Source organism: Thalia democratica, chromosome 4 (assembly GCF_965202585.1).
Source record: "Thalia democratica chromosome 4, ktThaDemo2.hap1.1, whole genome shotgun sequence".
NCBI lineage: Eukaryota > Metazoa > Chordata > Thaliacea > Salpida > Salpidae > Thalia > Thalia democratica.
Genome location: NC_139168.1, coordinates 74533995 through 74546584, shown reverse-complemented (window position 1 = coordinate 74546584; position 12590 = coordinate 74533995). Strand labels below are relative to the sequence as shown.

The 12590-nt window shown below is 25.5% G+C and overlaps 1 protein-coding gene across 3 annotated transcripts in view; it reads right to left on the bottom strand.

Moving 5' to 3' along the window:
• Positions 1-10634, bottom strand: part of LOC145834129 (uncharacterized) — a 29600-nt gene extending 18966 nt beyond the window's left edge. For 2 of the 3 annotated variants that reach the window (XM_082941485.1, XM_082941487.1), the window contains exons 1-4: positions 10562-10634; positions 7642-8104; positions 3169-3393; positions 1231-1470 (exon numbers count right to left, since the gene is read on the bottom strand). In XM_082941485.1, coding sequence (XP_082797611.1) covers positions 1231-1470; positions 3169-3393; positions 7642-8104; positions 10562-10579 — 946 coding nt within the window. In that variant the 5' untranslated portion in view covers positions 10580-10634. The remainder of the gene's footprint in view (positions 1-1230; positions 1471-3168; positions 3394-7641; positions 8105-10561) is intronic. The other variant, XM_082941486.1, reaches the window with a different exon arrangement.
• Between the last annotated feature and the right edge of the window lie 1956 nt (positions 10635-12590).

Sequence of the window (12590 nt, the reverse complement as noted above, 5' to 3'; positions counted from 1 at the left end):
TTAATATTTTCATTAAAATAAGCTTGAAATCAGATTATGGCATATAAACCATATTATTCTTTTTGTTGATCTCCACCGTAAGAAAATATGTTTACCTTATTTGTATCTTATTCGATAAGCTTATTACTAAGCAAAACACCTTTTTAATATGAACAAAAAATTTGTTTAAAGTTACTCACTTTAAATTGTTAAAAATAGGTACAAAAGATTATTACAGCATTATTTCAACGAATTTTTTCATAATTAAGTATTTAATTTAATTAATTGAAAACAATAGAAATACGAGCATTATAAATTCCTAACCTTTACCAGTCCAAGTGTTTAAAAGGTTAGTTACTAAGGTCTGTAGTTACAACTAATTTAGTTTTAAAACTGCGAAACTTTCGTATACAGAAACTTTGAAAATATAAATAACTAAAAAAACTTACGTGACTGTATTTAACTATAAACTAAATATTTATTTTAACATCTAAGAAATAGTTTAGTTTTTAACCCCCTTTGAACCTTAAATCTAGCAATTTTCGCAAACTATTTTACTTAGATGATATTTTAACTTAATTATTATTTTTATTACAAATATCCATTACATATAAAAATTGTGAATTTTTCATTGTCTACCATTGAATTTTCGTAAAGCAGACATTAATGCAACATAGTTATTTCTAACTTTTAACTTCGTATGAAAAATATTAAAAACAAAGATTACATAACAAACAATTAACTTATAAAGTCAAGTATGAAATTAAAATTTAGAAAAAAAAACGTTTTTTCGGCTTCCGTTAGTCTAGTTTTGTTATTACCAGTTCAATTTAATAAACAACGAGTTTTTTTACTTTATATTCAATATTTGTTATGAACATTTTTATTCTCATAAACCATTCACAGCAATTAATAACAAAAACATAGAACGCATATACCATTTTCAGGTAGATAAGTAGCCTTGTATAATTTTGAATACAAATAATATAAATAACCTATGAAAATATATACAAACAACAATTTTATACAGCTGTTTCATATATGTCGAGCACTATTGACCGAAACTTTCGAAAAACTAGTAAATAAAAAATCTAATATATATATTTATTATTAATTATTAATCTAAAAATAATTTAACTTTTCTCGTTATCAGCTGAACCACTATTATTACTATGAGCAACTATTTAAAAAAAAATATTCCAGAACTTAAATTTAAAAAAAAAAAAAAGAAAATTATTAAAAAGTTCAAACCTTTTTCATTGGTATCAATGTGTATGGTTGTGGGCTTGGGAACGGTGTTGACCAATGATTTCAGCTGACTGATCTGGTTGCCAGGCATTATCTGGTGGTTGCCATGGTGATACAGGGAGCTCGACTGGTGGGGAGATTGTTGCTGGGGAGTATGACCGAACTTCTGGGGTCCCCAGGGACTTTTTGATCGATTTTGGTGTTGGGTTTGGGTTGGTCGGAACTGCACCAATCCTGAAGCGTCTGTTGAATTTTATTTAAAATTTTTATTGAATATTAGATGATATTTTATTATAGTATGAACTGCTGAAAGTGAAAAAAAAATTATAATTGGTTAAAGTTAATAATTATGTTAAAAATTATTAAGAAAAAAAAAATTCTATATATTTTATTATATTACGTCTTTTTGAAATTGTTGAATGAATACATAAAGTAAATAAACATGCTAAACATAAAACTGAAAATTACTATGGTAAAAATTTCGGATAGGACTAGTACATAAATTATACAACTAAGTTTGTTTATATTTTCTTCTTCAAAAGAAATTGAATATTAGATTGGTGTAAAAGTTTATTTATAATGAAAGGTAAACTATTTTCAAGAAAACTGTAATTTTTACAGTTTAGAAAAGTTTAGTATTAAGTCATCTAAATTATTTAAAATAAAACTGCACAAATAAAGTAAGTTTAAAAAAAATTTTTTTGTAAGAAAATTTTATCGATGACATTTTTCGTGCTCACTGTATTAGCAAGATAAACTCAACGCTCTTTTCAAAATACATTTTAAGATTTTATTATCAGTTTTAAGCAGACTACTGCTATACAACTTACTTTCCCTCTAAGTTTATTTTAGTTTGAAATATTAAATAATACTTCAAGTAGGCATTTACAACTTACAACTAGCTATAAAACTGTACACTGTAATTTATTATAGAAATTTTAGTTTTATAATTTATTTTAAAACATACTTTCATGATATACCAATGTATCTTTATATTGGAAATAACTTTTGCAGTTGAAATAAACCATTTCTAATTAGTAATTTTTGTAAGTAAGTCAGAATTTCAAAGAGAAAGTTTATTTTGTTAGCAATGAATAATTCTCACATAAACTTCATCACTTTTTATAAATAAACTGTTCCTTAAAAGATTGATCATTGTATTTACAAAACCGTAAACCGTTTAAAGCTGTTTCTACCCGTTCAAATTGCCTTGTTGAATAAATTCTCTTGCACTGTGTGCTAAAGGTAAATCACTGATTTTGTACAAAGTTCAAATTGTAGTTTTGATAGGAAATGATCTCTTAAGAATACTGCATTCAACTATTTGCCTAAAATCTACCAAACTGCCCTTTTGCTTATAACATATATTTCGAATTGAGCTTATTGCATAAAAAATTAAGCAGCAATTTTTTACAGATTTGAGTTTTGTTTTTTCAAAACTTAATTTTTGACTATAACAGTATATGAAAATAAATCTGAAATAATCAAGTTCGAGTAGTTTTACTCAATGCGGGCAAAAATAAGTGTTTTAGAAAAAACATACATGTGAAAAAATACTTTTTTGTTTTCACTAATTTACTTATACCGGAAGTTAACTTACAATCACATAATTCAATTAAAGCTTTAATCGTTTTCTCTTACTTATAAATAATAATTAGATAATCCGTTAATAAAATAAAATCTATTAAAAACTGTAAATAAATTAAATACAATTAAGTATGGTAAATAGGTTTAATAACAAATAGACTTTTAGAGTAAAACTAAATAAATAAAAAACAAGTCGTTTAAATAGCCTACTAATACCTGAATGTCATGAACTTTTATGTACAAATTTAAGTTGTTAACAAAATAATTCAATCAAAAAACTAATTTAGTTTAACATCTAATTTTATTAATTTCACAACTAATTACTATTCAACTCAATAATAAAGTAAAACAAACTACTAGTTCCGAAGAAGTTGTTTTTGGTCTTGGGAGTTATTTTCAGAGGAACTTTTATTTGCACCATTCCCCTCTGCCTGGGCTGCACCTGTGTTGGGGTGTGCATCAAGTTGCCATGGTGATCGTTGATGGGGCGGAAGAGCTCGTTGCCATGGGTGATTTGTTGCCGTGGCAACTTCTTTTGAGGGGCGGCGATCCCAAATTTCCTGGGTTGCGGTTTTGCACCTGAGTTTAATTTATAATGTTTACCACATTTCTGGTTTTTGTTACTTTAAAATAAACAATTACATTTTTGGCTATATTTTCCTATTTTGTTTTTGACATTTTAATACTTACTGTTTTTATTTACAGATGGAAAAACCCCGAATTTCCTGAGTGGCTTATGTGTAGCACCTGTGAGACAAGAATACAAAAAAACTTTGATTAGTTATAATAGTCAAAAACAAAGTTAGTATTTTCACATATTACATAAAAAAATAACAAACAAACTAATAACAGTTACAAAAACGATCAAGCTATTGTTAAATTTCTGGTTAAGCTGTTTATTATCCTAAACAATAAATTTGTTAACACTGATTGCTTATAAAGGTTGTTGTAAAACTATTTTATATTTGAATGCTTTATTACTAAACTAGTATAATATCTAAAACTGTACAATGGCAGTGTTTAATTCAATAGCAAAACGTAACAGAATGCTAAAATACTAGCTTAATTTTTTCCGAAATGGTTTTCAAAAAGTTTTGTAGATAAATGTTAATTATTTAATGACCAAAACTATATCAACATAGCCTACAGGTTAGAAGTGAGCTATAAGTTAAAACTAAAAAAATCTTAACAAAAACAACTTATTTTGTATTTAAAGATAAGTTGGTATGATAAGCATTTAATTGCCACTTAAGTTGTTTTTGTTACGATTTACTTCTTTTAGTCATTTTTAGTTTCTAATTATGTTTCAAACTTTGTACACGCATACAGTTTTTTTTTTTTTTCAACAAAAAATCAGTTTTGGTTATAAAACACAAGCTAAAGCAAAGATTTCAAATTATGTTATTTAAAAACATAAAATTATAGTTAACTTTTAATAACAAACTATATATATATTTTTATACTATTTACAAGCTTTATAACTGTTTTTTACCCCAAAACAAGTTAGCACAAATAAGAAAACTTTTTTAAAAACTTACAAAGTGAAAAAGCACATCATAACAAATATAATTCAATCTAAACACAGTCGGCAAAACGTTGAGAAGTATAAGACAAAAGAAAGATGTTATCTCAGTCTAAATATTCACAGCTTCACACACACAAAAGTTGGTGAAATAAAACCTCAATTTTGTCACTAAACTTCCAGTGTGGTACGCCATAATCTAACTTTTCACTCAAACGTTTTCACAAGTTGGCTTGAAGCGAGCGTTTGGATTTATTGGTCGAAATGTAATAAAGTTTTGCAGAGAAAGTTTTCTGCAGTACTAAAAATTTGACATCAAAACAATTGAGTACTTGAAGCCTGATTTTATTGTAGATAATGTAATACATTATCTTTAATCCATCAAACAATTTAAGTTTTCTTTAAGCAATGTTTTTTAAGCTTAAAGTTTTTAAATAGTATGTAAAAAATTAAATATTCATATTTTATAGAAAAAAAATATTTCTAAATCAATCTTTTATTTTTTAGAGATACGTTTTAGAGTTAACATATTAGTTGCTATAAAATTCTATGCATTTAGGCGTAAACTGTTCTATTTTTAAATTTTAAAGCTGAGTTTATGAGAAAGTTGGAAAATTTATTCTAGGTAAGCTTTTTGAACAGAATAAAGTATATTTTTAGAATTTTAATGTAATCTTGTACTGGTGGAAGTAAACTAGATTTCAGATACCAGTTTAAACAAGTGTAAACATAAAACAAATTTATGTAATTATTTGCATTTCAAAAACTTTAAAGTTTTTTAACTAGTGACAAAATTTATCCTCATAAACCCTCATTTTAATTAACATTGCCTTGTCAAATTGAACCGAATCAAACAGTTTAAACAACTTACTAATTCTATACAACAAAACAACTTGTGTATAAACCATCTTTAAAGCACACACATAACAGCGCGCATATAAAAGCTTATCATCATGAAAAACGCTCGCTCACAACAGTTCACTTGCTTGTAAATTTTCACTTGTGAGCTTTTACTTTTGTGTTTGGTGTTTGTGAAAGATTGGAATTTGTTCGGCTCGTTTCAGCGTTGCAAACAAAGTTAGATCATTTTTTTAAAAACTACAATTTATATTTTTCGTTAAAATAACAAGCTTAAGTTTTATGTCATACTTTTTTTATTTTCAATGCTAACAATTTAAGTTACTAAATAACAACAAAAAAGTAAGTTGAATTTTACAATTGTTTGCTCGATTTTAGGTACTTTATATACTTTTAAAAACTGTTCAAAATAATTTGAGTGTTTATGAAGTACACTGTGTAAATATCATACTTTAAGTTTTGGGCACAAATTTAAAACCAATATACTTAGATTTTTTACTTTTCAAAGGTTGGTATTGTCTTGTAAAGAAGTTAAACTATTCATTATTATTAGTGAACTGTACTATATGTTAGTCGTTTCAAGTATGCCTTATATAATGTTTAAAAATGTTGTGCATTGGAAATGTTTATTTTAAACAATTAAGCTGCTTTAAACGTTAGTAGCTTAAAAGTTCATACCAAACTATGTAAACAATTGCTAGTGCTTTTAGTTTGTACCAAGTTCATAAAAACATACTCGAAGTTGCAATATAAAATTTGATGTAGTTTATTGCATTTATAAAAATAAATTTACACTTTATGACAAAAACTATGTTGAAATGAAAATTTTTTTTGTTTACTTTTTAAAAACTATTGTATGAAGAAGGTAGAAGATAGTTTTCACGTATTGATTAAGTAAGTATATCCAAAGTAAGCTACTGTATATTCAGATAAAGCAAATGGCTACATTTAATATATATCTTTGTGAAATTTCAAGAAAAATCGAAGGCGAAACTGCTCTTAGCAGTATAATTTGATAAGCTAACAAATAAATAAACAATTTATGTATTCCCTACAGAATTGGTTATAACTCAGGTAGTTAAACTAAAATACTTGTTTTCCAATCTAGCTACTTTTGTAAACATTACATATTTTGATCTATCTTGATAACTTTTTTAAATATCAAATTTGTAAAAATTTGCAATAAAATTTTATTAAATGTAAAAACACAGAAGTTTTTTAGTATAACACTCTGTATAATACATAAAATAAATTAAACAATACTTATTAATGAACTCATAAAACTCTTTTTTTTTTTGATAAACTAATTTATATTTACTTTATATATTAAAGACACCAAAACTAACCATGGTTTGAGAAGTATTTCTGATAAACTTAAAAATGTTTTTTTTTTAATAAAACTAAAAACTTTTGCTTGAAAAATTACTTGTTTATATCAGCATCATTATAACTTTTTATATTAACTAATTTTTTACTTAATTCAAATTTTATTACTGTGAAAAATATATAAACTTTTAAGTTACATGTAACCCTCTTTTTGTTAATTATTTATTGCCATTTTTAAGTGCTAAAAATACGCTGATTTATCAACTAAAAAAACTATATTTTAATAAAAATTGGACTAAAGAGCTCATTTTGATAAAAAACGTTTCTCAACTTGAATCACATGTTTTAACATAAAACAAATTATCATACTTTTTTTATTGTTATTCACAAGTGTACAGTACATTCAATAAGCTCATATCTTTAAATTCCTTGTAACCCAGCTAATTTTGATAACAACTACCCATCATGTAACTTGGTCTTACATAATTGAAAAATCAAGTTTTCACTTGTTACATGCTCTTTTAGTTTTAAAAACTAGTGGCAATAAGCTACAACCAATTTTGTATGTACAGGTACTGATATTATGTTTCTGAGCAAGATACTTGAAAATATGAAGGTGCTTTTATGAAAATTTAAGGCAAATGCCATCCATGATAGTAAAACAATTTGAATGTATACAAACAGGCATCCTGTACTTAAAACATTTCAGTTGCTGCTTATTACACTGCTCAGAAATTACTAAAACAACTAAGCAACTCAGTCACAACATTATAACTTATAAGCAATCATAGCTTACCAAAACGTATTATTACACCAAAACATCATTATTTAACTAACTAATATTCATTGCAGTTATTAAGCTTTTATTACCAATTACAAACTATAACATCAAGAGATACTAAATACTTTTTTATTAACATATTTATAATCAACTAATTGTTTATCTACAATCATAAGTAACCTTATTATTCTACGATTTTATGTTTCAGCTTATATTAAAAAACTATGTTAAATACTGTTTTTCAAAAAAACACATTGAGTATACACTTGAAACACAATGTGGACTTGAATATTATCAGTCAGTACTTATTCTAAATACACTGTAAAAAATCATAACTAACCAGTATTCATTGCAGTGAGCATGTGCTTCAGCTCGGGAGTGCTGCATCCCTCGTTACTGCTGTGCCTGCTCCTACCATCAACACTTCCCTGTCTGCTGCTCTGGGATGACGACCCGCTCTCGTACAAGTTGTTGCTCAACGGGCTCACCATCTGCGCAAGCTGGTTGCCCAGCTTCAGTCCCTCCTTGTTGGGCATTTGAGGTTTCACCGGGCTCAACGTGACCAATTTGCCAGAGTCGTTCGAGTCAGTGTTGGTTGGCATGTTGTCGGTGATGGAGATCTTTCTTAAGGTCTCTCCATTGTGGGGGTTACCCGTATTTGGGGTGTTGTTCACAGGGGTGTAGCTGTTGTTGTTGCGGTTGTGCTGATCAGCGGTGGCGGAGCTGAACTGTTGGAATGTGGAGAATTGGGTGTTGAAGCCACTGGGTTGCGGCTGGCCATTGAACTCATTGTGGGGTGGAAACTGAAATAAAATTGCTATGAATAAAAATGTTACCTTATATAAATTTGGTAGTTAAGGGCATTGGGGGGGGGTTACACCTTCCATAAGGAACCTATTGTTGCCTCTGACTTTGACCGGCTATATCTCAAAAGTTATTAAAAACTTTTAAATTTGTAATAAGCATCTTGTAGCATAGTAAAAATCATGTAAAATAAAATCAAGTTGTAAAAAGAGTGTTTACCCCCTGATGCTCTTAACTTGATGACTATATAAGTATTTTTCTAAAAAAAATTCAAAGTATAAGAAATATTGTAACCAAAACAAATATGAAATTAGTTGCACAGACAAGTTAAACCTGTTTTGCAAAATAAAACTTTAAATACTTGATGCTTCAAATCCATATAAGGTCAAACATTAATTTTACGTAGTAAGTGGTTTACCCCCATGACCTTAATATACATATTTTATATAAGCCCAGGTATTCAGTGTAGAATGTACATTTTTTAAATTTCTTATGAAGCTGTGAAGAAAAATAAAATTGTATGAGCTTGTGCTTAATACATACAAATAACTTTGTATGAACAGCAAAAAGTTTCTTAAGCAGAGACTATTCAAGGCCACATGGAGCTGAAATGGTGTATTTACAACTTGATTTTAGTGTGCACATTTTTAACAAGCTATCAGTTGCCTTACATGATTTCAAAATTTTAAAGGTAGTAAACAAACCTCATATTATATATATTTTTGTTTTAATTGGTCATTAAAATTTTTTACTTTATATGTTTGTATTATAAAAACTTTTACATAAGTAACCATATCTTAAAAGTTTTTATATTGAATAAAAAGTATCTTACAGTTTACACTAAGCTTTTGAATTGAGGAAATGTTAAATTTTGAAAAAAAAAATTGAGCCGCTTTGACCTTAAAATTAGGATGCATAATTTAAATTTAATATTTACTCTTTTAATGTCATTGCATTTTATTTTTGCTAGAACACTTTAAAAATACCTAGTTATTTTTTGGTAGTGGATATTTTTTTGAACTATTTTAATAAACTTAATTTCTATTTTTTTGACAAACTTAAACAAAATTTTGTCAGTTTCATTAAACTAAAAATTTAATGTTAAACATAAATACAAATGTATTTTAATAAATACCAAAGTAGTAGAATGAAACTTGTTTAAAATCATTGTACACAAAGTATACAGTAGACTTTAGTTTAAGCCAGTGGTAATATTTTTTAATAAAAATTATCATTGAATCTTATTTTAAAGCTTGAAGTATATAAATTAAGAAACTTTATATACAACAAAAAAACTTTTTAGATATAACCATTTTGTAAAAAGTTTCCTATAAGAACTTATGAAATATAAATTTTTCATGGCAATTAAAAAAAAACAGAAAAAAAAACACAAAAAAAAATATATCCTTCTTTATTTTAAAAGCTATTTACTTCAAATTTATTTATTTTGAAATAAGAAACAACTTGTTAAAAAAAAAATCTACAACTTTATGACCAAATTGTTAAAATATTTAATCATTTTGTTTTTTATTTTTTTTTAATTTGTACTACTAAGTTAAAAAAAAATACTTTCTACAATTTGTTCATAATTCAGTAAAGATTAAACTGAGAAAGTTTTGATGTAATTGAGCAAAAATTGTAATGGGAGATAAATTTGAGTGAAAACTTTTGATTTCGCTTTTATAGTTTGTGAAATTAGAAGCAATCAAACTCTCTAGCTTTGATCACTCATATCTCAAAAGTTACTTGAAATTAAAAAAAAAAGTAAAAAATTGGTAGCCCAGATTTTATCATAAAATTAAGACTTCCTTTGAAAAATATTTACCCCTACCCTTATGGCCTTACTTAAAAATTATAACAAGTTTTAATAAAAAATTTAACAAATGACACTTTTGTTGACAGTAACTATGCATTTTTCAAAAAGAGCCATCTTTTTAGATTTTTTGTTTGTATGCATTTCTGCTTCATGTTTAGTCTGTTTTATGATGATTAATGTTTACTTTCGCAAAAGTTTTTGCTTAGTGGATATGGCATAATAATCTCTTAATTTTTGTTGTATAGTAATGACTTTATTTTTTGCAAACTTAAAACCCATTTACACAAACTTAAAAAAATATTTTTTGTCAATTTGTAAACAGTGACCCTTTAAATACTCCTTTATTTCAAAACATCAGATAATAGCTGGCTTTAAGTAAACAAGTCAGAATTTGCTTAGGTAAACATATTTACCTTACTTAAAACTGCTGCATTTTTTGAAATGAAATTAATTATATGCAATAAAACAGAACATTTATTTAATAAAATAAGAACTTGATTAAATTTAAAAATTAAATAAGTTAAAAATAATAAAGTTACTAATAAATTCAATAATACAAGTCTATAAGTAAATATAATCATCTACAACTGCTTTACTTGCAATACAAGAACAATGAAAACCAACTAAAACTATTACTTACCTTACCGTTACCATTCATTGTACAATTCTTTTCAATGACAAGATAACTATTTATACAGTTTAAACTAAATATAAAACCTGTTAGAAAAATTCCTTTTATTAGTTATTTAATTTCAACAAATAATTAACAAAAACTACTTTGAACTTTCTTTATTTTTTTGTACTTAAGATGGCTATTACTTTATAGCTTACACAACTGTTTGATACCAATCAATCAAATTAAACATTTTATACATTATTATAAAATGAATTTCAAATTAGTAAAACCAAAAGTAAGCACATAAGTAACAAAATAAGTTAAACTGTTTAAAATAATCAATATCTTTTTATAAAAAAATAATTAAATATTTCAACAACTGTTATATTTAAAATAATAAAGTTGTTTAAACTTGTAAAACAATAACCTAAATTTAGTTAGATAAACATTTTCAAAAAAAAATTAAGCCTAAGTATATACATAAATTATTACAGCACTAAATATTTGTAATGGCAACCTTAAACAATTGCCTTTCCTTGGTGGCATAGTTGCCAGATTACTCTAATAAAACCACCACCCAACTACATACTTGTGCATGACATTTTAAGAAGTTAAAACAAACAATGTTTAGTCAGTATTCAGAACTCTTTATTTCTGGAATTCTGTTAACCCACGCTGAACTAATTATAAGTTATAATGTTTTTTTTTGTTATGAATTAACCCTCAGATAAAACTAGACTAGTTTTAATGTAAATAACTACAAAATCAACTAAATAAATACTTTATTACAACAAGCTATAAATAATTTAAAAAGCACATTTTTCAAAATAATTTCACCTGTCATACTCAAATAGAATGTATATAGTTTTTGTACTTACAAAAAAATTAATACTTGTCTAAAAAACTTAAAATCTTACATTAAACTTCATAACATTCTTACAGTATGAATCATTTTAATAGTAACAGTTTTATACTTGAACTGTTTTTTAGCTGAAACTAAAAACACAACGTACAAAAACTCCATGAAAGTATGAGAAATTTTAAACTTGAAAAAATTTTTATAAATTAAATAATCTATTAATTTAAATCAAATACTCATATGTTCTTTGTTATAATATCCTATTTGTAAATGTCAGACTGAAATAACTTTTTAAATTCTGAAACCCACCCTTAAACCCTATGTATGTAATTAATGTATAATTTTTAAAAGTAAACATACAAGCATTAAAACAGTTGAATTAAAACCTGAATTTAAAAACTAAATTTTGAAAATAATTTTGGTTTAAAAACACATTTTTCAACTCATAATAAATGTACTAATAAAAAAATTAACTACATATATGTAAAACAATTCAAATGTAAAAAACTATTTCTTAAAAAATAACTATATAAACAATTGTTATAAGATTAACATTAACTAATAAAACAAACTTATAATTTTTTATAACTTTCATTTTACTAGGTAAACTTGTAGTTAATAAAAACTAAATTCACGTGGAAAATTATCATGGTGATGAAAAAATAAGTCAAATGACAAATGCATTTATAATTTCATACGAAAATGCATTTTCTTAAAAAGTAGCAAACTTTTTTTAAATATTACTAGAATGAAAATTTCATACAAGTTAATTTAATAAGCACTTTAATTTCTTAATTTAAATCTGAACAATGGTTATAAGTTTCTATAGATATATTGATATGAACAAACCATTTTATTTTTTACAAGTTTTCATTTAAGTAGTTTCGAGTTGAAATGGTGTCGTGAAAAGACTAATACAATTAATTAAGTAATTAATGATACAATTAGTACAATTAAGTACTTAAACTCTGAAGATAAATATTATAGAAGTATTAAAGTTTTAAAAGTGTATAATTTAGTTAAATAAAAAACTGAATATATGATCATACAAAACAGAAAGATTAATCAGATTTTTTTAATGACTTTATTCACAAAAAATTTCCAAATTATTTTAACAAACTTTATACAAATATACTGGGCTTTTTACAATGGACTAAATAATTCTATAACTTAAATGGTGTATATATGATTTTG